This window comes from Mesocricetus auratus, unplaced genomic scaffold (assembly GCF_017639785.1).
Source record: "Mesocricetus auratus isolate SY011 unplaced genomic scaffold, BCM_Maur_2.0 Super-Scaffold_4256, whole genome shotgun sequence".
Taxonomy (NCBI): domain Eukaryota; kingdom Metazoa; phylum Chordata; class Mammalia; order Rodentia; family Cricetidae; genus Mesocricetus; species Mesocricetus auratus.
Window position 1 is genome coordinate 43036840 of NW_024429182.1, and position 27099 is coordinate 43063938.

Genomic DNA, 27099 nt, shown 5'->3' on the forward strand with positions numbered 1-27099 from the left:
GGCTCTTGCAAGTGACTTAAACCCACGAGGAAGTTTTACATATAATTACCCCAATGCCTGCCATCTCCAGAATCAGAGCGACTCTAGAGAAACACTAATCAAATGGTGGTGCATGGAAGACTTAGGCATGGAATTTAATACAGGTTGACACGCTTGAAAGAAAGTTGTCTCCTCAGGATGCTGCCAGACAGAAAGTTTGCCGGTAAGGAGGCTGGAGACACAGGATACTGAACCCCACGTGTTCGCTACTAACTAGCTGTGAGACCCTGATCTAGACAGTCCCGTATCCTCAGCATCAGACTCTGCAGCCCTGAAATAACAGGCTGAGCCTGAGTCTTACTATGATCGTGTAAGTTTTAATGTTCTAGAAATCGGCAAAGAAATTCAGTGTAGAAGATGGATCCCAGGAGGAACCACATTTTAAAGGAAGACCTATCCACTTACTTACTGACTTACTATTTATTTATCAAGGAGAAGGCCTTTGAGCGGAGGGCTACAAGCACTGCTATATTCGATTCTGATGTGACCTATTAAGAATCTCTACAGTCCTACCACAGCAATCCCCCATGGCTGTTGGACCCATCCTAAGGTTTTTCCACTCAGTGTTTAAGAAACAGGAAAACATTAGAATGCCACAACAGAGTATGAGGGAATGAATAACCTGCTGTTTGAAGAAGGAACATTTCCTTGGGCTTATAAATAATGCACAGTTCAAGTGTTTTTGCAGGAACAAGCAACTGTTACCTTTTATAATATCACTTCCAGCCTCTGGGGTTTGGAGGAAAAAACCTCTGATGGATACGCTTGCCCAGAATGGACAACATAATCTACTTAGGTGCAGTGTCAGATACAGGTGGCCCTTAGGAAAGGCATAGCATGTGGACTCACAGGAAGTAGGGTTAGCAGTGGCGGTGGTATTGACAGATTCTGGGGCTCACCAAGCTGTTCAGCAAGGAGAGCTGGGGATCAATAGCCACATCTGCAAGATGCTCAGATCCTGCTGATTTCTCAGAATGTGGGTGCTGCAAAAAAGAGACTTGCACTGTGGTAGATCTGACAGTCCTTGAGGCCACTGAGAGTCAAGATATTGATGACTCTGAATGGGAAAAAAATGCATAGTGGCTTCAAGGGCATGGAGGCTACTTAGAGGATCAGGTGTTCTCTTCAAAGACAGCTTAAAAGAAGGGCAATTGAAGAGTATGTATATTCATAAGGCACACGGGCATGTCACACACTCATAGGCAAGGATTCACTAGAAAGGGTGGGGTATCGTGAGCTAGCTGGTGACCCACAATTTTCCTCTGAAGGAATGCAAGCCCTCTTAACCTTTAATTTTTCTCCTTTATCATCAAGTTTCTAGCTATATAATAAAGTTATTTAGAAAGGACAACAACCATCCTAAAGCCATGGAGTTCTTACATACCTAGAATCAGCTAGCTGTCTTCTAAGAGATACCAGGAAGACCAACCACTTTGAACAGTTACAGGAACTAAGACAAGGATTTCTGATGAAGACTGAAGCTGGAAGTGACCTTAGCCTCTTTTCTGTCCCATAACAGAATACTTGAGAGTGGATAATTTATAAACAAGGAGCTCACAATTCTAGGGGTTGGGAAATCCAATACTAGATAGCCATACATGCTGAGGGCCCTATGTTTCCTCATAATGTGACAGGACTCAGAATGGCAAGTGGGCAGGTAAGGAAGGCAGAAAACATGTGAGGCACATTGGATTTTATAACATTTATCCCCCCAGTAGTTAACTTAACCCATTGAGGGCAAGAGCTCACTCATTTTCCCTCTTCCCAAGTTCATTATCTCTCATCATCCTTAACTCCTACCACAGCCACCACAGACATCCACTACCCACCATCTCTCATAGGTCACCTCCTACCACAGACACAGCCACCATAGCAACCAAACATCAGCACCAGTTTTGAAGGGGACAAACCTTACTCAGACAAGAGCCTCGTCATATGGGCTTTCCTTTCTTTATGATCTGTAAAAGTCTGAGGCAGAAAACCATTCATTCCTCCAGGTTTCATCAGTTTTGTGCATACCATTTCTCAAGCTCTCTTTCAAAATTACATAGAAACAAAAGCCACTACACATGTCGATTAACCGTGTCACCCACCAAACAATCTCAGTTAAATGGAATCACTGAGATACATATATATCAAACATAACAGAGTACCTGAGAGTGGATAATTTATAAACAACATATATATATATGTATATATATATATATATATATATATATTGGGACTGGATAGGTAACTAAGCAGATAAGAGACCTTAGCACTCTTGCAGAGGACACAGGTTCAGGTCCCAGCACCTACACAGAAGCTCACAACCATCCAAAACTCCAGTTCTAGGGGATTCACTCCCCTCTTCTGAACCTCATGGGTATCAGGCACACATATGGGCAATATGCATGCATGTAGGCAAAACAGTCATACACATAAATAAATCTTAACATCTTAACTTATATATATGTAAAAGAAAAGTTGTGTCTGCATATAAAATTAAGAATTATGAAAGGAAATATTTTAAACTTTCCACTTGGAGGGATTAATGCAATAAGTCCTTGAAGGATGGTAAGCCATCCACAGCCTTTACCAAGGCTGACCCTAACAAACATGCTGAAAGGTGAGGTGAGGGACTGTGTATAGATATGCAAGTGCTTCCCAAAGTAAAACCTCATTAGTCCTAATATCTCAGCAAAACCTCCTGAAAGTACCGTGTTTAACCTGCGAGCACATCACAGGACTACTTACATCTTAGCTTCTATGTATAAGTCACTAGGTTTTGAGAGAGAAAGGAAGGGAAAGAGAGAATAAAGGTAAAAGGAAGAGAGTAATGAAGAGGGAGAGAGAAGATAGAGACAGACAGACACACACACACACACACACACACACACACACACACCGGGAGTGAACATCCTAGGAATGCATACTGAGACTGTCTGTGCAGCACCATTTTGTTAAAGAACAATAAATGTTCACACCAAAATTTCAGTTGTACTACAGTCAACAACACCTGACAGATGTTTGCAGAACATCAGTGAATCAGACAAAACAGTGCTGACATAAAATAAACAGATTTTATGTAATTTACATAAAAATTGTAGCTTACAAGAAGAAATTGTGTGTGCATTTGCTCACATATGTATGCACATACTCATACAGGATTGTAAGTCTCTGTGTTAGGAAGGAGATAATATTTTCAGTACAGTAGACAAAGAAGGAAGGACAGGAAGAAATCACAGACTGTCTGCAGACACTCCAGGCAAGGGTAGAGCAAAGCCTAGAGAGGCTGCATCAGAAAGAAGGATCTGAAAAGTTCTAAAAAAGAAACCTCTGGATTATTCATATCCACCCCAAAGATTGCTCAATCTTCCAACAAAGAAGCCTAGCATTTAAAAGTCACATATGACCTAAGAACATGTAACTCAGAACTCTGATACTTGACTGTGAACTATCACCGAACCCTTCCTTCATGACCTACAAAACCTAGGGGCCTCTGACATGCTTTTAGTGACTCCACAAAGCCTAATCTATCTTCATGAAAATTAGAAAATGTTGTTTATAGGACATTTGGACCAGCAGCTGTCACTGCTGGCCATTTGTGTAGAAGCTGTGCTAGACAACACCACCAGAGCTTAGCACGGAGGCTACTAGCCGCCACAGACTGCTGCACAGGACCAGACGGCCAGCTCCACTTGACACTGTTCTTGATAAAATAGTGAAAATATATCTGGTTAAGTCAGTCTCCCATCTCAAGTACACTTATAGTTCTTTTCTATACTGGTAGAATGAAAGAATGAACAGAGAATTTCCTTTGCATCCCAAAGACCAATGGTTTCTAGAAAGCAAAGGAATTGTAAGATCATTTGAGTTGTAAGCTGAATTAGCTACTGTCCTGAATGTTTTTACTTTTGAAAATATGGGGTTTTTTAGCAAAATGTATCATGTAAAATATGTAATTGGTTTATGCTATTTTACTGGATTAATGAGTATTTAATTTGTTCCAATTATATTTCTAATGTGATAAATGTTGGCAAATAAAATCACATATCAGGAGGTACTGATAATTCTGATTACTTTTTTCTTGTCTTTTTAAAATGATTTATTGATTTTTATGTGAATTGGTGTTTTGCCCACATATATGTGTGTGAGGGTGTCAGATCTCCTGGAACTAGAGTTACAGACAGTTGTAAGCTGGCATTTGGGTGATTAGAATTGAACCCTGGTCCTCTAGAAGAGTAGCCAGTGTTCTTAACCGCCGAGCCATCTCTCCAGCCCCAATAATTCAGATTACTTTTTAAGGGTATGGGGTCCTGAAACTAAAAGGGTTGAGAAACACTATAACAATAAAATGGCAAAAAATATATTAAGTCTTTTATATGAATATCTGTGCACCCAGATACATTTTTAAAAGATTTATTTTTATTTGTATGTGTATGAGTGTTGTTTGTATGTGTATGTGTGCCACATGTATGCCTGGAGCCCACAGAGGCCAGGAAAAGACATCAGATGCCCTAGAACTGAAATTGCAGATGTTGTAAGTCACCATGTAGGTGCTAGGAATCAAACCTCGGTCCTCTGGAAGGGCAGAAAACACCCTTAACTGCTGAGCCATACATATCTTCAGCTCTCTTAAGCTTATTTTTAAAAATCTAACTGAAATTAACCATTTTAAAACAAACAATTCAAAGCCCTTTAGTACAACAGTGTTGATGGGCCACCAGCATGCTGTCTATTTCTCAACGTTAATGTTGTTGGATTACCAGCAGACTGTTTAGTTCTCAACCCTAGTGTTGTTGGACTACCAGCATCCTATCTAGTTCTCAATGTGTCCATTTCTCCAAAGGAACACCCTGGCAGCCATCAGCCTGCAGCCACTGCCTGTGGACAGACCTGTCTGGGGATTTCACACAAATGCATTCATGTACCATGTGACCATTTGTGGCTCACTCGGTCCACTCAACATGGCTTCCAAGGTTCCATCACACTGTAACATGATTCAGGGCTTCATTTGTGTTTATTAGTTTTTCATTTTAATTCATTCATCTCCTGTTCTTTTAATGATAAATACAGGATATCCAACTGGAAAGTCTCCTTGTTAGCAGGTATGTATATGAAAGTATGTTTTTTGCCACAGCATATGTAGTATGATACAGATTCCAGCTTCACATAAAAGTTATTTCTACACTTGTGTATGTGCATTACTATCAAGTTTATAAAATGTTTATTGGCCAATGGCATGGATTATTAGTCACTTTGTAATATTTCCTAACAAAATATGTTATAGACTATTGTTTACTTTGGGTTGTTTATTTAGAGAAAATGAACAGGTTGTTACATAGGGACAAATAATTCCAATCAGGAGGACAGTGTCAGAGTCCAAATCAGCCCCTCACTATGTGTAAGAGCTTCAGAAGTTGACTTCCTGCTTCAACCTCTATTTCCCCTCTCCATTTACGATATAACCTTACAGTTCCCCCTGTCAAAGTGAAGATCCAATTTTTCTGCCCTTTAAATCTGAGTCAGCCTTGTGATTTGCTTTGACCAGGAGCTATAAGAGCTCATCTGGGTCAAGCTGAAGTGATGTATAAAAAGTATTTCACATGGTGTGTCCCTTGTTAAGTGGCAGCAGCTGTCATGGAGGTGTATATGAAAGAAACAGCATGGCCTAGGATCATGGGTCTGTGTTCCACAGCCTTGGTCTCCAGGCTTCTCCAGCCCTGGTCCTCTTCTCTTCCCCACTTGCCTACTCTTTAGTCCTGTATACTTGGGTAACAACTCCCACAAAACTGGGAATTAACTGGTCCATTCTTGAGTTCACTGCACTCAAAGGCTCTTGGGTCTATCTAGATTTGAAGGTAGTTATAATATTATCTGCGGAGATTGGCTAAACCATCCCTCCTGGGTAATTTTGAACCCATACCTGAAGAACTCAGGAAAGAGCCACAACATGGAACCCATGGCTAAGGGCTTTGACTTTATTTAGTGTTCAAAGTCCTAGATTTTATCCTTGTCCAATGACAGATGAGGAAAAAGAGTTAAATAGGAGAAGAGCACATTAAGACTTGGTTCATGTTCTTCAGGCTTCAACCACCAAATTTTTTCTTTCTTTTGTAGACTCTGTGCCTTCAAACTTCTTATTTACCATCTCACAGAACTATTAATTTTGGAATATTGAAACAGATTCTTGCCTCAGGGGAAGCCCCCACTATGGAAAGGTTAAGCCAAGTCTAGCTGCTTGCTTTGCAGTCAAAGAAAGAAAATTCCAGACAGGGTCAGTGACTGCTAAGTCTCACTGCTCCTCCAGAAGGGAAGGTACTAAAATGCAAATCTGGTCAGTCACTGCTTTCTCCCCTACAACATGACACTATTCATAGTTCCAATCTGAAATGAATTCTCTAATAGGAGATTGCAGAGTTAGGAGGCAGCATCACCCAGGAGGCTTGCCTTGTCTTCATAACAGCTGTTCTACAGGCACCACACTTTGATTTAATAATTATTTCCCAGTGGTGGGGGAATAAGAAGGCGCCATTCTGACACCATGTAGCATAAACAGGAAAAAATAAATGAATTTTAAAGAGAGTTGACATCCCAAGCACACTAAAAATACATGTAAAGTCATTCACACCTCGCTGGAGTAGGTTTCAAACAGGAATTAATTTTGCTAGAAGGAACACTAAGCTATGCGAGGATCCTTTTTTAACTTCTGATTTGCTTCATAGGATAAAGTAGCACCTTCCAGGTGAGTGTCATGTAAGCTGGGAAAGTGAGGAAACATCACACAATAAAGGACATTAGGTGATAAGACCTTTCTCGGAAAAAAATAAGACTGTTGATGTCTCATTCCTTCCCTTGACACGCTTTAGTTCTGACTGGGATAGCAGAAAGGGATTAGGAGAGGGGAAAGGAATGTCATTAATGTTTTTATAAGTGTCTACGTATTGCATCAGACATGGACTGGAGGTCTGAGACACCGATCAGCAGGTAAAAGCACTAGTCGTGTAAGTCTTGGGTTCAAGGGCAATCACAGGAACTCTTGTGAAAAAAGTCAGATGCAGTGGTACCCATCTGTAATCCCAGCATCCTCCGGGAGGCAGAAACTGGAGACTCAGCCAGAAGATCCATGGGCAACCAGCCTGGAGTACACAGTGCAGCAGGAATGAGAGCCCTTGCCTCTGTGAGGTGGAAGGGAGAACTGACTTTGAAAAGCCATCCTCTGACCTCCACACAACACTGTAGCACATATTCATGCTTCACCATAATGCAAACACTCATGTACGCACAGCCACAAATAAAAGACTTCCAGTTGGTGTCCGAGGGGGTTGGAAGAGGTCACCATCTGCTAGCTGACAACAGCAAGGCAGCAAAGCATGATGGGTATGAATATGGCCTGTGGTGTTGAACTGCTTGAGTGTAAAACGACTACTTTTTCTTCTGCCCAAGAGAGCAAAACTCACCTTCCTTCCCCAGTTTACCCATTATTATAAAACAGGGATAACTAAGGAGTGTTATTTAGTAGATATTAAAATAATCCACATAATGCTCTTTCATGTGTCTGGATGGATAAATCTGATGGCATTACATCTTATAAATTGACCTAATCCCAAAGAGACTTGAGAATGTATCTGAGTTCCCATGTCAAATAGTTGGGCTTGACCTTTTTGTTCTGGCTTTGTTTCTTTCCCCCTCATGCAAGCAGGCTGAGGTGATGGATATGAGACATGACAACCCTGCAGGCCAGTAGCCTCAGGATGTGCCTGTAAATTCCTTCTCAGCGTCCACGGATTTCCAGACAGAAGCAGCAGAGCTTCTGGTCCCCACCCTAGTCTGGAATTTTCTAGTAACAGGCCAGTATCCTTGGAAATGCCTCTGCTCATGTAGTCCACAGGTACTATAAACCACCGGATCATTTGCAACAATGTTTAAAGGGCTTTCCACAGAGTGGCTTCCTGGAAGAGGGAAAACACAGCCTAGAAATCTCCACCTCTGAGAGAAATCGTGACTGATTTTGTCAAGAGGCCGAGAATGTACCTCTCTCTTCCTAGTGTTACTTTTGTTTCATTAATAAACCTTGAACTAAGGAGTATAAATCTGATTATCTATTGACTCTAAGCTAGGTGACTTTGAAGTCTTCAATATGTTTTTCACAAGTTCAGATACAATTGTGTCGAAGTCACTATGAACTTTAAAGCATACACCCATGCATTTTGGTTGTGTATCAAGCATTTATCTGACAATTTTACGTACACATATTCAATCTTAGAAGCCCCACAAAGAACATCTCACACACTAAGGCATCGAGAATTTGGAGGGTTTTCCCAGGAGTTCTTGTCTCATAAATGTTTCTCTGATGACCTAAAGGAAGCAACTTAGCTGTCTTAACCCGCCAACTTGGTACCCAGACTCAGCCTGAAGCCATCCTAAAGAAGGCTGCAAAAATGGCCTCTTCCCAGCCTTTAACTGGAGAGAGGTGAGTCATAGCACAGAACTGCCCTACAAGCTCTTGGGTTTTGTTTGTTTAGTTGGTTGGTTTGGGGTTTTGTTGTTGTTGTTTGATTTTTTTGTTTGTTTGTTTGGTTTCTTTGAGACGGGGTATCTCTGTAGCCCTAGCTGTCCCAGAACTCCCTCTGTAGACCAGGCTGGCCTCAAACTCAGAGATCTGCCTGCCTCTGCCTCCCAAGTGCTGGGATTAAAGGCATGTGCTACCACCATCTGAGCAGGCTCATGGTTTTTAATCAGTGTTTATTTTGTGATGAGTTGCCCACTGAAATGACCATTTATGCAACATAAGGTGGTTCTCACTGCCCCCCCACTCCCTTACCCAGGACAAGATGACTTCTAGCTGTGAACAATATAACAGGCTACAAAATCATTCCTACTTACTAACTTGCCTTGCTACAAAGATGAAATCAGCAACCTTGTTCCATGCATATTCCTTGAAGTACACACTCTCAGAGTGGAATGTAAGTCCCACCCCAGGGCTTTTCAACATGGCCTCTGGGTTTGCTTAGCCATATGAAGTTCAAGTGGTGTGTGTTTCTGAGACATAGCTTGACATTGACACTTGTAACAGCCTGAGTTCTTTTCAAAGACCCCAACTCAGCTGAAGTCAGGATTCTTGCCATCATCACAGGGGGAAAAAAATCTCAGGACAAGTCAATATGAAGCAGAGCAGGAACTTGGTAGGCAGAGAGTTGAGAGATTTAAGCACGGGCAGAAGAGAGAGGTGCATTTAGATTGGGAGCAGTATGCATGCAGGTGTGGTTGCAGACTTCACAAGAGAACTGTGCTTGTGTTTTTACAGTCACTGTGTATATGGTTTGGGTGTCTGGTTATATCTCAAAACATTGCTGAAGATGTTGATTTCTCACTTTTCCCACAAAATGAGGTCAGAGAATGGTTCTTGGGGTGCACTGTTTATGATTTTAGCTAGGAAGATAACTCCATGGGTCCCAAGGGTCGTACAGAGCTAAGATATATTTGTACCATAAATGTAAGTTATGGTTTTGCATGTGAAACAGTCCAAAAAATCTCAGGTTTACATCTGGAAATGGAAGAAGGCCATTCTCAGAGGCAATCACTTGGAACCTAAGTATAGTTCACTGCTATCTTAATGCTCTTATTTGAAATATTCCAAAGGAATATCATCAAAGTGAGGTAGTCACACAAATTATGTCAGTAATCTAAAATTATTGACTGTGAGATGGCAAGAGAGCCAACCTGACTTTAGGACAACAAACTCCTGTCCCTTCCCTTGTCCTCTAATGCTCCCCTGTCTTTCTAACCTCCTTCAGAAGTAACTTGCTACCATTCTGGGCAGAAGCCTTCAGAATCATTCCCGATGGTTGAATGCTTGTTGGCATCTAGCAGTCAAACCCAAGGCCCTAGGTCTGATCCCAGGTGGCTACTGCTCCTTTAGCCTGCTCTCAGAACACAGAAGGTGTGTCACACCTGAGAGGACCTTGAGTAAGGGATGACCAAAACAAAGAATGTATCTTTGCATTGAAAAACATGAGACACCCTGGTTCTATTGCCCCAACACAACCCAGTACAACCTATACAGAACGAGTACTTAAATGATTCTGGCAAGTCTAAAATGTCTGCTGATTTTGTTTCAAATGAAAGCGGACAGGAGCCACTCCGGGGCCTCACCGTTGAGAGAAACAGAATTCTGTGTTAAGAGAAAAGGAACAGAAAGGCTCAAAGAGCCCGCAGGAAATGCAGTATGAACAAAGAACAAAGGGCACACCAAAGAAGCGCAGCGACTAGGTAAAAGCATCCACAAAGAAGGGAGGGCATGAATTATAAAGGAACCCCTTAAGTAACAGCAGGACCTAAGGGACCATGCATCCCCAACAGAAGGGAGGATGGGACAGAGAAACCCAGAGCAAACAGCCATGCAGAAGACGAAAGCACTGCCCAAGAGATGGCATTAAAGTAACCAGACAGAGACCAAACAGTAAGGAGAGGGGCAGTGAACAGTTTGAAAACAAAACTAAGTTTCATCCAGACACTACCAAAAGCAAGACGGTAGGAGCAGCCTGAAATAGCTAAAAATCCAGCTAAGGACCTTGCATTTCCAAGGAGGATGCTGGTCCCTTCTTCAATCCTTGAATTCACTCTCTCCAGAAAGCCCATTGGTATGTTTATGGTCTTCTCCTGCTGCCAGTCTCTGTGAAGCCTCAAATCCTTGTGTTTTGTACCAGCAACAATAAGGGGCATGAGCTAATTTTAATTCATATGAGAATGCAAATCAGTGCAGGGCTTGCCTTGTTGGTAAATAGAACCAAAGGCTAACTGTGTGTCAGGATAGCACAGTGGTTATCCTCCCAAACCAATTATGCTCTTACCGGAAACGGGATAGTTGCAGATTATCCCTTTGGCTTCATTTCACATTCTAGTGGATCCAGAGAGCCTCAGGCTTCTCAGAGGCAGTGTGACTGCAGCAAGGCCACACCTTACAGCCACTGCTCCATTTCCCCTTGGCTGCTGTCTCCTTGCTGTGCAGACTTCCAGCTTTAAAGGGGATATGAGTGGTGGGTCCTACTCCTGGTCAATCAGTGATCCAGAACCCCACTACTCCACATCATGACCTGGGGCTGGACAGCATCAGTGTCTCCCAAGAGCATGTTAGAAGCACGGGTACCCAGGCCCACAATCTGTATTCATCCAGTCTTTGCCCTCCAAGATCCCCGAGGCTCCTACACATCGGGACATTTTGACGGTGCTTCCAGCACACCACCCTTCCCAGAAGAAGAGCATCGTGTCGCTGTGTTGTGTTGAACAGAAATATAAGCTACGATTCTTGGCATAGTGTTCTAGAAAGTTAACAACATTCACTGGTCCTGTGCAGAGAGAATGCTACATTAACATCTTTTAGCCTCAGTTTCTCCCTCTATAGAGGGGGACTAATAATGCCTATCTCAGAATTGTGGTCACGATCAAGTGCTTGCCAGAGTGTGGTGAGTGACAAGACTTGGAGAAGGGCATTTTAGAGGAACTCTGAGCAAAAGCAGACAAACAACAAAGACTCTGGGCACACAAGACATGAATTTAATTTGATCCTGTCTGGCCCCCAATGCTTTATGCTTTGGGTTTTTAAAAAGCCAACATATATTTAGAAAAGAGTTGGACAGCTGGGAATTTTGACATACAGCAACACTAAGTCACTTCCACAACCGTCTGTCCCACAGTATACCAACATTTATGTGTGTGATTTAGCACCTACACAACATAGTCTCTCAGAGTCTGGTTTCTCCTCCCAGCCGAGCACTTAGAAGAAAGTACCATCTCTAGTAAGTTTCCTTGGACTATGTGAAACCATCTCAACATGGCATCTGTAATTACAGTGTATGCCGCAACCATCTTAGACAAAACAAAGTTTTGTCCAGGAGGAAAATTAGGATTTACGGGGTTTAAAGACAACAATAAGCCTGAAATTTTCACCTATACAAAATATCCAGCCTGGATTAATCCTGAACCTGACTTCCCTAATTTTGTTTTCAATAGCAGCTCATGTTTCCTGTCTTCACCAGGGTGGGTTAACCACGTCTTAAGGAAGATGGGGGAGGTGTGCAGTTGAGAAGATGTTTTTGACATGTCTAAGGCCCTGACTTAAAGCCTCTGGGGACTGAGAGTGTGGGAGGAAAGAGGAGAGACAGACAGAGACAGAGACACAGACAGAGACACAGACAGAGACACAGACAGAGACACAGAGACACAGAGACACAGACACAGACACAGACACAGACACAGACACAGACACAGACACAGACACAGACACAGACACAGACAGAGGCAGCCCAGGTACTCTATGCAGGCCTGAATGCCTGGTGCTTCTCCATCTTTGCATACTTGAACTTGCACTGTGACTTCTGACACACTTTCTATTGCTAGTTCTACAGACCAGTTTGATGGGAGCACTTTCTCACTTGAGGTTCCTTATTTTCAAACGACCCTAGCTTGTGTCAAACAGTCAACCCCCCACAAAAGAAACAACTAACTGGCACAAACTGTAACACATGATGTATTTTTTATTTGTTCATTTTTGTTTTTGCTTTTAAAGGCAGGGTTTCTCTGTGTAGCCCTGGCTGTCCTGGATCTCACTCTGTAGACCAGGCTGACCTTGAACTAGGGTATTCACCTGCCTCTGCCTCCTAAGTGCCGGGATCACAAGCATGCACCACCATCACCCAGCACAAGTGTATTTCTTAGAACAAATTCTGAAAGATAAACTAAAACAACATCAAATTACATTAAACTAAAACTACCTCCTGTTTTATTAATAAAGAAATTATTGGAAAGCAGAGTTAGAATAGAGAAAAAAGAGAGATCTAGAGAGAAGGAAAGTTTGACAAGATCACACCTTCTCTGCAGCAGAGGAAGAGCTTGTGTTACAGGCAATTAAACTCCTTTCCCACATCGAACTCTCAGCTGGATCAACAGGACTGACATCCATGTTGTCCCATGGCAGGTGTATCAGATGGTCCCACAAGTTCTCCGGAGACTCTGTCTCTCGGGCATCCCTTCCTATTCTAGGTGACATTTGGTCTCCAGAGCCTGTGGTGCTCAGCATGTTTCTACCAATGACACATTCATTAATCTTACACTTTGCTACTGTACATCAGAATCTGCCACACAAACCTCCAGAGTTCAGTGGGTTTATTCCTATGTGAGGACTTCCCTGTTACCTGGTCTCCTCCTGGAAAAGTACCCTGTATTTCCATTCCATCATTCTTCTAAAAAAATAAATATACATCTCTTTATTTTATGTGTCTAAACATTTTGCCTGCATGTATACATGTGAAACATGTGCGTGCTGGGTACCCTCTGACTGTGGGGGTCAGATGGGGGCACTGGATCCCCTGGCACTGGAGTTATATTTGGTTGTGAACCACTATGTAGATGCTAGAAACTGAACCTGGTCGTCTGCAAGACAATGAGTGCTCTTAACCACTGAGCCATCTCTCCAGCCTCCTGCCTCATAATTCTCTTTTATGTAGAAGAATCCAAACTACCAAACTCTCCGTAGGACCTTCAAACCATCTTTTGAAAGGATGGACCAACTTTCTGGCTTCACAGATGCTGGGAAATCAGAAAAGACATCCTTCACCCAGCTTTCCCACTTAGTTAACTGGTCACATGCCCCTCACCAGGGCTATACTTATTCCCTCTGATCTCATTCTCATATTTGATACAAATATTAAGAGCAATTGTGAAGTGCAATTCTGTGTTCTGAATTACTAACAACAACTATCCTTCAATATTTAAGAGAATTGATTTCAGGGCCCTGACGGTACCAAACACCTTAGATGCTCAAGTCCCCTAGAGAAAGAGGGAAGAACTCCTAAGGCCCATCACTCCTAAGGGACTTTTGACACCTAGGAGTGACTAGGGAAAGGGATGTCACTTTCTTTAATGGTATAATCAATGAAATTTTTCCCAGGCCCCAATAAATAACACCCCTCCCATGCAATCCTATTTAGATTCAGTGGGTCAAATAAACACAGGCAAGACATGGAAGCAAGGGTAAGACCTGTTGGGAAGGAGGAGTGGGAGGAGTGAGGATGAGGCATGGTAACAGGGGGTGAAAAGGATGGAAATTTAGTGTCTAAATGTATGTCAGCAATAGAAAATAAGTAAATAAATAGCATCCCAAGTTTAGAACTATTGGAATGTAGAAAGATGTATCTCTGAATTAATTGTGTGCAGGTTAAAAAATAAAGAGCTTCCACGGTGAACGAGCAGTGAAATCTATCCATTGGAAGTGTCAGCTTTGAGAGAAAGGTTCTCAGCAGTTACATGGAGCAAGACGCTGCAGGGAGCACGAGGCAGTGAGGGAGCACGAGGCAGTGAGGGAGCACTGCTCATGAGCTGACCTAGGCCTGCAAGGCATTCTCTGTTAATTCTGTAAGGTGTTCACAAGGAAAGCACAAATCCAAAGCTATGCTCTATGTTTTTCCTCCTTATAAAGAGAGGATGATTCTGAATACTGTGTAATAATACAGGAAAATATTTAGCAAACAATGCTAAGTGAAAATAATAAAAATCAAGGTGCCAAAATGTGGCAACATTTTATTTCATCTTGACACAAAACTACCAAATCCATTTCTCAAAATATTACCCACAATTACACTCCAATTACTGGGCTTAGTTTTTTATTTTTAGCTTTTAATTTTTCTACATGTATTTTTTAAAAACCTGAGAGTTTTATTTTTCTTCCTTTCTAGATCTGCTTTCATGGTTATTATTTTACTAAGAAATAAGACTGCAATATAATACAAGGATGTTTCTATAGATGCTGAAGCTGCGAGCATTGTAAACATCAAGTCTGTGACTCTAGAGCTGTTTACAGTTCCGTAGCACAAATCATAAACACAAGATGGGCCAGTGGGTTACTCACAACTGGGTCCACACAGCCCTCTATCAGCAGCTACCAGGTCAGGGCATAAGCAGGGAATCCATTTGGCTGAGAGTCCAACTCCAGCAAAGACGAGGTCCATCAGAATAGTCTATACAAATGCCAGCATAGGAAGCCCTTCTTCACAGAAATAGGGTTTTGCAGTGATGCCATGTCTGGTCAGAGACACATTTTTAAATGAGATGACTCCATTAAAAATAATAGGTACACTTTCCCTCATCAGGCTTAAACAGACCTAATGGTTTGGAAGGATAATAAATTTTTCAGAATGTTTTAAAAGCCAGTGCTGGGATGGTGTTTTGATCTGCATCTACCACAGAAGTTTATGTTCTGGACTTTTCTGAAGATTAAATTCAAGAGTAATGGCACTTCAGGCCACCATACAGGGGTATCAACCAAGAGACCAGCATCATCAATTAAAGAACCACAGCAATTTCTTTGCATGATTTTATTTATTTCCAGATGAGAGAGAAAGGGAGAGGTGTATGTACATGCACGTGTTCAGATATGAATGTACCGCACATGTGTAGAGGCCAGAGGAGGAGACTGGGCACCCTACTCTTTCACTCTCTGCCATATTCCCTTGAAACAGGGTCTCTCAATCAAACAGCAGCAAGGTTGGCAGACAGCAGACCCCAGAGATCCACTGTCTCCACCTCCCATAGTATAGGGTTACAATCAGGCATAAGACTACACCTGGCTTTTTAAATGCATGCTGGTGTTCACCGAATAACTTGTTCCCTTGCCTCTGAAGAAAGGAGCCCAGGGCGACTGTCTTCCTAGGAGCAGCCAGACATGTGGTCCGTCCTATTGGATGTAACCATGGGCTACAAGCAGCTGAACTGATCTGACCATCTGCCATTTTTGTGTCATCAGAGCCAGGTGCTGGTCCAGCCAGATGACCAGTTCTATTAGAACATGCCTGAAGAAGGTGTAGGAGTGTGCAGTTTGGAAGGGCTTCTGTTTCTGTCCCTTGTGGACAAGAGGCAGGAAGCCCAGCAGGAACACTTCTCTATAAGCAAAAGTCATTCATTAACTTATGAAATCATCTTTTTTATATGAGAAAATGTCTGGGCCTTCTTAAATGAATGGGCTTCCTTTAAAAGGAGGAAAGTGGATCCTTCTAAATCTTGATTTTGCAACTAGGGAAAAAATGACTCCTAAATGGGGTTCCTTGGTAAACCCTTTGTGTGTATGATGGCAGCTGTCTCTTGTTGGCCTTTACTAGATCCCAGTATTGCCGTGAGCAATCTTGGGGTGCCATCTCATAAATAAAGACTAGAACTTGCAGGGTTCTCTTGTGAAAAATTTAACAGTGGGCATGATGGTTAGTTGGAATTTTCAACGTGACAGGTTGGAAAATTACCCAAGAAAAGAGCCTCAGGGAAGAACTGTCTAGGTCAGGTTGGCCTGTGCGCAAGCATTTGTGTGATTGTCTTGATTACATTAGTAGAGATGGAAAGGCTCACCCGCTGCAGGGGCACCGTTTCCCGGGCAAGGGAACTTGGAGTCTGTAAGAGCAGAGAACGGGAGCTGAGCACTGGCATGCCTGAATGCATGGATCCAGCTCTCTCTGCTCCTGCCTCTGAATGTTGGGACTGAGTGCAGCAAGTCCCTGCCACCCTGACTTCCGCATGGCAACGGGTGGACTGTAACCTGGAGTTGCAAGCCAGATAAGCCCTTTCTCCCTTAAGTTGCTCTCGTCAGCCAGTATGTTTTATCACAGCAGCAGGAAGTGAAACCGAGACAGTGACACTGCGTTTTCAATAATCGATTTCAGCTGCCTGAAGGAAACTGCCCAGGCCGAATTCCCCATCGGGGGCAGATTCTGGGCTGGCAAAGGCAGCCAGAGAATTGAGCTTAGATAGAGGAAACATTGCCCTTGAGGCTCATCCTGTGCTGAATTTCGGATTTTCTTCTAAGCTGCACCACTGCGCACACTTGCTTTCCCTTGAGACTTTTTGTCCCTCTCTTTTTTACTTCCCCTCCGATGGATTCCTTCTTCAGTTTCCCCTCACCTTTACTTCACTCTGCATGCTGAGCACAGCCATTAGTTCTCTGCGGCTCTGCCTTGCTACCATGCTAGAAAGTAACGGCAGGATCGGCACAAGACAGCGGCAGCACCCCAGGCCCCTTCACAGCTGTGCCCACTGAAGTTCACACCACCTAACAACCAGTCAGAGTAACCCCAAGACAGCGGCAGCACCCCAGGCCCCTTCACAGCTGTGCCCACTGAAGTTCACACCACCTAACAACCAGTCAGAGTAACCCCAAAGTAACCCCAGCCCACCAGCTCCACCAGGCCAACCATGACCACGAGGGAATCTGCCTAACCAAGTGATGGGCTCATGACCTTGGTATTTAAATATTGCTTTCCATTCAAACTTCTCACAATATATTTCTTTTTTGGTTTTTTTGTTTTGTTTTTTGAGACAGGGTTTCTCTGTGTAGCTTTGGAGCCTATCCTGGCACTCGCTCTGTAGCCCAGGTTGGCCTCAAACTCTGGGATTAAAGGCCTATGCCACCGACAATACATTTTTATTATTAAAACTTCAACAAATAAGGCTTACATGCTGTGGAAATAATCCTTCTGTACACTGTGTAAATTATGCTGTGATTGGTTTATTAAAGAAGCTGATTGGCCAATAGCTGGACAGGATAAGGTTAGGCAGGAGGACCACAAGAAGGACACTGGGAAGGAGAAGGGCAGAGTCAGAGGAGTCACCAACAAGATATGGAGAGGAAACAGGAGGTGCAAGATGAAAGAGAGCTAATACCATGAGACAGAATGTAGATTGATGTAAGTGGGTTAATTTAAGTTATAAGAGCTAGCTGGCTAAGCCTGAGCTACCAGCAAAGTATTTATAATTCATTTAAGTCTCCACTTTGTTTATTTGGGAACTGGTGGGCTGGAAAGAGAAGTCCATCTTCACCCATACTATTTCTAATTATACTGAAAACTAGTCACATACCCTACCCTCCAAATAGGTCACCAGTTAGTTCTTTTCCTTTGAGCACCGAGTGAAGATCAACAGCTTATTCAACAGTCTGGTGCCGTATTTTCCTCATAGCAAATTCTCAGTAGCATTAGTTGATTGCTCAGTTGTCCAAGGCTTTTAATGGAAAGCAGACAGCACAGAGACATAAACGTCCCTATCTCAAGACCAATGTGCGGTTAAATAAAGCAAGGTCTCTTAGAGCTAAGACAGATATTCAACAAATTCTGATCGAAATAAGGAGAGCTGAGAATTGTCCCCAATTCTGTGACAGTGAACAGTGTGGTCTGGCTCTCTTGCCCACTGGTGGCACTTGTCACCTTTCTAGTACCATGGAGGGAGACCATAGTCTCATTTAGTCATGTGTCCACCTGCTGCAGGGTTAGAAAGGGGATTCTCTTCTTGTTCTCACTTCCAGACAGGAAAACCAAGATTCAGGAAGGCAAAGTACCAAGATTGTGTGGCTATTAACTGGCAATGGCAGAGTCAGGATCTGCCATCAGGCATCTGGCTGCAGTCCCCACACACAGCCACAATGCTGCACTACATTTAGGGCAAAGAAATGCATGTGAACAGAAGACCCCCGTCTGAGGCTCTTCCAAATCCAGAACTCACGATCCAGGAAAATCTAAGCTCTTATTTAGGGCAAGTGGCTTCCCCCATGGCTGCCTCACACAAGTTCAAGGTATCAGGTGCACAAATGTGTGGCCATTACTGCTCTTACAGAGGTCAGTAGCCACCAAGGATAAGAACACACGCTTTGGATTATGTCTTCATCTACTTCAGCTACTGGTTTGGATGATTCTGCAAGATAAGCTCTCTTACTGAACACTCTAGTTCTCAAAAGTGAACGAACGAACCCTAGCTAGACATAATTTGTTGTTAAAACACATTCAGGATCAGATATGTCTTTGTAAAGTATATTTTTGTATTCTTGCTGAAAGTCAAAAGAATAAACCAAATAATAATAAAGATACCTCTCATTTTAAAAAGAATAACAAAAAAACTAAGAAAATTTTGTTTCTAAAATAGTAAGCTTAGAAGGTTAAACATTAATTTTCTTGGCTCCAAAACATGAATTATCAAATGCACAAAATATGCACATGAATACAAAGATGTACAGACTTTTCATTATAAGGTCACCAGCATAGCTGGGAAATTCAGGTCACATCCTTTGAGTTACATGTTGTGCCCTACAACAGTCCTACTGGCTAAACAAGAGTTTGGGTTCAGAACTTTGCATGAGTTTGTTCTATGTATGAGGTGTGCAGTGTTAAGTTTGGACTCCAACACCCCCCCCAAAAAAAGCAATCTGGCACCATTATCCTTACTCTAGGGGATGCTGAAAGTTTTCCCAGCCAATCTCTCTCATGGTACTAATAATAGCACAGATGTAGAGAACTGCTGGACCAGCTTGGCCCAGTGGCTAAGATTGGGGCCATCCAACTTTTGCACGTTAGGCCATACTAAGGAAGTCTGGATGTAACAATCCCATTGTTCATTCACCTACCAGGTGTGGTTGTACAGAAATTTGCCTTATTTTCCCCTCTGCCTTCCTCTCTCCATGCTTTGGTTCTGTCAATATTTACATATCCCAAGCACCCAGGGATAACGGTTAGCTTCTTAGCATTGTACGGACATTTTGTATTATTGTGTGCAAAGCATTGTGTTGAACTCCTTGACCTTAAAGCTCCTCACCTTCTTGCCAACAAACCTGGCATCCTGCAGACTGATCCCAGTACTGCTACAGATTTAGACCTGCAAGATTGTAACTTTGGCCATCCAGATATTCATTTATTGGGCTACTACATTCTGACATGCCTTGACCAGGACTCTTTTTTTTTGGGGGGGGGGTTCTAGACAGAGTTTCTCTTTATTGTTTTGGAGCTTATCCAGAACTCACTCTGTAGACCAGGCTGGTCTCAAACTCACAGAGATCTGCCTGCCTCTGCTTCCTGAGTGCTGGGATTAAAGGCATGCACCACCAACACTCGGCTTGACCAGGACTCTTGATTTATGGCTTCATTCATTCTAAAATCACATATGAGCATCAAGCACCATGCCAGGTTCCAGAGATATAATAAGCAAAATCATATAAAGGCCTCACTCTCTACTCTTAGCATACTAGCATTAATCAAACATGCCCAATATAATGAGAAACTGACATAAGAGAGCTAAAAGCATTTTTAAAAATCTGGTTTATAGTCAAGGAGTGAGAGAGGTACTCAGGGGGGAATTTCCTTTCTTCACCTCATTTGAAAAAATAAATGGCAGCTGTTATTTAAGCCAAAGGCAAAGGAGAAGAAGCCAGAAGAGGGTAATAGCAGTGGCTTGCTAAGAATGTCATTGCTCCTAAGAGCAATGGAAGGTAACCACAAAGTTTTAAGATGGAGAAACTGGTCCTGAGGCTAAAGTAATTCACAGGGTTCTAGGGGGATGGGAGAGATGCTTTCAGCTTTGAGTGCCAGATACTTTGAAGGCTCCTTTGCAGCAAGCTTCATGAGAGCAGTTTATAGAACTGCAGTGTGTTGGCCATTGCAATCAAGGATAAGAAAATGATGTTGTTTCCAGATGGATAAACTGGATGATTGACAGTGTCATTCATTATCATGGTGTCCTACAGAAGAGGAATGGCTTAGGGAAAAGTGGAGAGAGCCATTGCTTTGAGCTCTGTGCATAGGTATCTCGCACACAAAGTAAATGCCATCACATATTTCCCAGTTTAAAAACTACCTAAGTTTTTCTAATTTGGTCTATATAGGTCTAATTTTTCAGGGCAATGTAGAGCTCCATTAGCCTCTCTGTCTTTCAGGAGGAATAAGGCCCCTCTATGGAGCTCAAAGCCCAAAGTCCAAAGAAATGGATCTGTGGTGACACTGGAGGTTGTGAATAGGCTGTTTTGTTACCACATGATTGCAGATTGTGTATTGCACAAACCCAGAGGTGATATGCATGTCAAAATTCATAGGAATGCCACCCTTAGGCCCACACCAGCAGCCTAGCCGCTTCCCAGTTTTATCCAAAACACTACAAAGTCTGTGACCCTCCAGTAAGCCCAGAGCCAAGACGACTCAGTGACCAAAGCTGCACTACATTCTTTGCCTATGTGCTCTCTCCTTTTTGTTGTTTGGGTTTTTGTTGTTGTTGTTGTTTGTTGGGGAAGTCTTATGTCAATAAAGCACTGTTGAGCCAATAGGGAACCGAGATAGGAGGGACTAGGAGTCCAGGAGGACTCTGGGAAGGAGAAACATAGGAGAGTCAAGATGTAACGCCATGGGGTAGGAAGCCCGGAAACTTCTCCGGTAAGAGACATACTTAGATTAACAATTATGGGGTAATTACTTAAATCAGAGCTAGCCAGTAAGAAACAAGCAAAGGTCAACAGCTTTATAATTAATATAGTCTCCTGTGTTTTTATTTGGGACTGATGCGGCTCTAGAACCAGGCTGGCGGGAAGGTTTCTCTCAAAGAAAAAGCTTCCTTAACATGGTTGTTGCTTTTGGTTTTGTTGTTGTTGTTTGTTTTCTTTTTTTATTTTAAGGCAGGGTTTCTCTGTGTAACAGCTCTGGCTGTCCTAGAACTTGCTCTGTAGACCAGGCTGGCCAGGAACTCACATAGATCCATCTGCCTCTGTTTCCTTAATGCTGGGATTAAAGGCGTGAGCCGCTACCTCACAGCATGTTCTCTCCTTTTTTACAGCTATCATCCATCCCCACCATCCCATACCCCCTCTTCCCTGTTAAGATGGAACATTAGAGATGGGGCAATACCAAGAAAACACAAGCTTCCTTCACTAAGACACCATGACTTGCAAGAGTGCCCCAGACTTGTGAACCAAACTCAAAATAACCACAAATATCCACTCAAATAAACAGTGCTACACCAACCCTGTCAGCGTTTTATTTAGGTATTATAAACTATTCCCCAAACCACAGACTGAAAAGAATCTTTCCTATTGATCACATGTCCTCCAGGACCTGAGAAGCTGTGTGAATGACAATGAGACGGACCACTACACTCTGAATTCTGGTTAGCTGGAAAAGCTCTGGTTGGATTCTTTTCCAAAGGTCCTGAAGCTAAAACAGTTCTCATCTGTTGGTCTGGATGACTCCATAGTGAAAAACCTAGCTGACCCTAGACCTAGCCGAGGACTCATTTCTCAGTGCGTAAGCAGATGACACTGTACTTACTCAGAGGAGTGCTTTGGAGGCCACAGCTTCCTGTTCATAAATGCTCTGGGCAAAAAGCACTGACTCAAGCCAGGCAAGGTAGCTCGTGACTGTAATCCCAAAGATTGTAAAACAGAGAATCACAAACTCAAGGCTAGCCTGGGCTAGAGAAGTCCCTGTCAAAAGTCAAAACAGGGTAGCAATTCCAGAGCAGCCACCTGGCTCTTAGTGTAGTGGGAACCAATCCTGTGGTGCTGAGTCAGAATACCATCAATACTGTTTGAATGTGTTCTGTGGCTTCTCCATCATTGCTGCCCCTTACCACTGCAGTCCTTTCCCAAGCTCTTTTAAAAATTCCTTTTGAAGGTTATAAGACTCAATGGGTAAAGGATGACAAACCCCAGTCTGATCCCCAGAACCTACATAGTGAGAGGACCAACTCTTGAAAACTGACCTTTGACCTACACACACACACACACACACACACACACACACACACACACACACTAACGAACTTAAATCCATTTTGTGTGCATGCATCTTCTTCCAGTGTAAGAAATCAGGATAAATACGTTGCTTCAATTTCCCATTGAAGCGCTTACTTTACAGAGATTTCCTCCAGTGCAGTCGTACATGAGGAGTTTAGGATGTGAACTCTGACCCTGGTATTATGCATCCTGGAGTATACACTAACATTCAGTTCACCCTCCAGTTTTTCCTACAGAAATCTGTGAATTGACAAAAGCCAAACTTCAGGAACAAGTGCCTCAGCTGTCCTGTTAGAGTGGCACATGTGTCCCCTGGACTGTCTCACTTTCTCTTTACAAACAGCATTCCTGAGATATTGATGTGTCCTGCTATGCCAGCAGCAGCGGGTGACCCCTCTGAGGCTGACTCGTGGCCTACATGTTTCAGTGTGTGGGTGGCAGTGGTCCCACCCATTAGCAGCTGCCTAAATTGCATCAGCTGGCAGTAAATGGGGTAAAAGAGCAACTAGCCTACCCTGTACTGGACACTGACTTCTTGCCAGCCACACTTTGAGGCTTTCTATCCTCCCCTAGGTTACCCCACAGTTTTAATTTTTCCCCTAAGTTCATGGGAGCTTGGAGTTTGCTTCCATGAACTGGATCTTGACCTGATTCTAATCGCAGGCAGGAAGGCCTTCTTCCTTACCTTTCTCCTTCCATCTCGCTTACAAAGGAATAGTGTGTCTAAGAAAGGCCAAGGCACTGCCACACACATGCTTAACAACACAAACTGAAGCGAACCCCGAAGGGCTGATCTGAATTGCAGGATTTGGCTTCTGCCTCTGCTTCAACTCTGAGCGGGGGCCAGCAGGTGGAGGAAGAGCCAGGAGACACTGGCTGAGAGAAGGAAAATGTCTTCTCACTCCCATTTCAATATCCAGCAGTGGGTACCCATAGCTGTGTTTTCATGGAGGGCTGGGAGCCATGTCTCGCCCAATGGCAGCAACCCTCCGTCTGGGCTGCTGTTACCCCGCTTGTTCCTGGTTGTCAGCTATACTGTTGAGCCTGTTCCTTTTAGTTTAACAGGGCCTGGCCTACAAGAAACAAATATTCTTAGCAGGGAAAAGCAGGCAAATCTCTCCAAAGCGTTTTTGTTTGTGGATTTGCTTTACAGCACTGGGAGGAAACCTAGGCCTCACAGGCCCTTTCTCTTTTGAGATCCAGTCTCACCAAGTTTTTCAGGCTGCCTTGAACTCATTCTGTAGCCCAGAGAATTCTAAATACTTTTGGGCTTCCTGCCTCAACCTTCCTAGTTTCTGGGATTTATAGGCCTGACCAGGCTAAGAATTCCGAAGTTTTGGGTTGTTGGAGAATATAACCATGGCTCACAGAAATTCAACTTCACAATCTAAAGTTCCTATTGTCTCCTGGAAGTAGTCAGCCCATGTTCAGATCTTGGGAGGGACCTCAACTATTCTAAGCCATCCAAAGTTAAATATCACATCTACAAGACATCAAAATAGATAATAAAACAAGGGAAATCTGGCAATCAGGCAGTTTTAAGTATTATAGAGATCAATTTATATTAACTTTGAATTGAAAATAGTTTATCCACAATTGTATTCTAATTATCATTTTTTAAAAAAGTACAAAAATCAGAACAGTGAATGTCTTTTCCTTAATAAACTTTCCACATACAAATGACATGATTACAGACATGATTTATCTTCCCAAGGAAAACACCAGCTAAAGTAAAACACTGTCTCTTCTTGAATATTGTATATTAAGCATGATTTTTATTACTGAAAACATTTATTGGGAGAAATGCATGATGACCAAAAGTGACCAATACATTTGTGGTAGCTGAGAGGGAAAGGCTAATTGTGATTTCTAGCCAGAAGCCTATTCTAAAAGAAGACCAATTTAGCTATAATTATTCCTCTGAATAATACAGGAAACTGGTAACAATTTCAAACAACCTCCTTTTTCCAGTCTTTTTTTTTTAATGATGTAGAACAATTGCTGGCCTAATGAAGGGACTCAGTAAATAAATTATATATCCCTTTTTTTGCTGATGATTCTAAGAGAGGGAGTTTCCATCCTAGCATTGCTGTTCCGAAATGAAACTCCCACAGACCCCACAATCTGAACATTACCGTTAGACTGAGAAAATGGTTGTGATGAACCAAACTCTGTGTTTACACTTCACCTTTATCCCCTTAAGCACACAGGCCCATACCATAAGCTGTCAAAATTAACTTTACCTCCCCAGCAACCTTCTCCCATTCCTAGGGAAGAACAGCGGGTGCTTATTCCAGCAAAGATGCAAGGCAGTTATGGAGTTTCTGCAGTAAACTGCTTTTTCTCCAGCCCCCACTCCCCTACCCTGTTTGTTTCTATAAAACTTCTAAGTAGTCAAACAACCACAAAAGTGATAGGAAACTTTCTCTATTCTCTATCAAATCTCCCAAACACTCCATGCTGATAGACTGGGGGTGGACATGGGCTAAAGGTAAAAAATGAAGTGTCAGCATTAATCAACTTTAATGGCCTCTTAAAAAAAACAAGAGGAAAAGGAAGAAAGGCTATCAACCCTTGAGGCTGTATGGCTTCACTTCCAGCTTCACCCTGCCTGGAGGCCCTCCCTGCCCTTCGTTGTGTCCAGTAAATAGATGACATCCTGCCTTGTGGTGGAAGTATCACCTCAACAGACTTTAGTGCTGACTTCTGGGAAGGTCTGAAGGTTATAGGCACCATAGATTATGCATTCTCTCTTATGCCAGACCCATAAAAGTACTTTTGGTCTCCATAAAAGATACAGCTGGCTTTTGTTTCTTAAGGGCCAACACTGAAACACTTCCCTTATGATTATTATCACCATGCTAGAGAAAAGTGCCCCCACGGTCAGAATGGGTGGCAACTGTGAACACATGGTAAAATTACGGTTCACTGTTTACATTTTCAGACAGTAAAACATACCAGATTAGCGTGCTGAGCCCTATCAACCTAAGAGGCTGGGCTATCCCCTTCTGACTCTGCTCCAGGGTGTGGAAGGGAGCAGAAACCAGAGTCAGCATACCCTGGATGCCCGGGGGCCCTGTGCTGAGCAGGCTCTAAGGGCTTTGCTGCTCTCAGCCTAAGTACTGTCCCAGAACTTCGTGGGGTGGGGATGTTTTATTTTGTTTGTTTGTTTGGTTGGTTTGGTTTTTGTTTTCTCCTTTCTCATGCCTACAGGTCTTTTGCATCTATGGAAGGAAGGAAGAAGGCTAGACTCTTTTTCTCCCGGAGGAGGAGCACCCTCGTTCACCCACTGTCCTTCGGGAGCAAACTCTCTTGGGAGTGAGGCCAGGCCGAAGGACTGTGTGGTGAATAAGTCTCATGAGTTCAGACAGGCCTCCCCACTTCACCTCTGCACCTTGCCTGGCTGTGGGGGAAGATCGCGGATACTAGAGAGGTGCCGAGATTCTTTGCGGGCACCGCTTGCACACACCGACAACTAAGCTGCACAATTGTGTTCATCCTCATCCTCTGCACACCCTTTCCTCCCTGCCTGCAGCAGCACACACCCCCCGCGCGCGGACACAGGCACCCCTGAAGCTTCAACTTACCAGTTTAGATTTGGCGCGTTGCAAAAATTCTTCCATGCCTCTGCTAGGCACTGGGACCAGGGGTCCAGATGGTGAGCTCCAAGAGAGATGAGAGCAGCAGGGAGGAACAAGAATCTCCAAAAAAGTAATCGCTTGTTGGGGCTCAGGGACCAGCCGCTCCCTAGGCGGGCCGGTAGGGACTGAGCCCTTCTTGCTTCCTCCGGACTGCTGGCCCAGCCCACGCCCCGCAGCAGCTCCAGCTCCGACTCTCTCCTAATAAGGAAAGTGGGTGTGCCGCCCAGGAGCCCAGGGACTCCACGGGCCTGCTGGCATGCTCCTGGGGGGGGGGGGGGCCTGCTGCGGGGCTGGCAGTGGGGGTGGTGAGGGGCTCCTTGACCAATCGCAGGGCCCCGCGGTGGCCTCCTGATGCGGTGTGCTCAAAGATGCTGCAACCATGGACAGCGCCCAGAAGTGCACGCCAAGTGCCAGGGGCTGCTGCAGAGTGACACTGCTGCAGGCCCCACCGCCGTCAGCAAGGAAAGGTGGGAAGAGGGACACAGGCCCCAGGAGAGATCTTGTCCTCGGCTAGCGCCTCTTTGGCTGACTGGCACTGTACCAAGAGCCCAGTGGTCACTTAATGAACTGGTCTGCTGGCCTGGCCGGGATGCACTCAGAGAAATTGGCACTGGGAGGGGAAGGGGGCGGGGAGGAATTGCTGAGCTAAAAGCCATCCGACCTTGATGGCTAATAACCAGAAGAGCAGCCTGGAGGTTGTGTAGGCTGCAACTTTCCTCCCTAGCCTCCAAGCAGACTCATCCAGCAACCGATTGCCTCTGCTCAATGCATCTAGATGCCTTTCCACGGGTCCTGGGGCTAATGGATCCTTGTGCAGTCTCCATCTGCTCTTGAAAGCTGGGCACACAAACTAGCAGTTTC

At 43.6% G+C, this 27099-nt stretch overlaps 1 protein-coding gene across 12 annotated transcripts in view; it reads right to left on the bottom strand.

Moving 5' to 3' along the window:
• Prune2 (prune homolog 2 with BCH domain) overlaps positions 1-26716 on the bottom strand; it is a 254327-nt gene extending 227611 nt beyond the window's left edge. For 4 of the 12 annotated variants that reach the window (XM_040746673.1, XM_040746660.1, XM_040746644.1 and 1 more), the window contains exon 1: positions 26185-26494. In XM_040746673.1, the coding sequence (XP_040602607.1) occupies positions 26185-26220 (36 nt within the window). In that variant the 5' untranslated portion in view covers positions 26221-26494. Of the gene's footprint in view, positions 1-26184 lie in introns of all 12 variants that reach the window. The other 8 variants (XM_040746667.1, XM_040746657.1, XM_040746653.1 and 5 more) reach the window with 6 other exon arrangements.
• Positions 26717-27099: the final 383 nt, after the last annotated feature.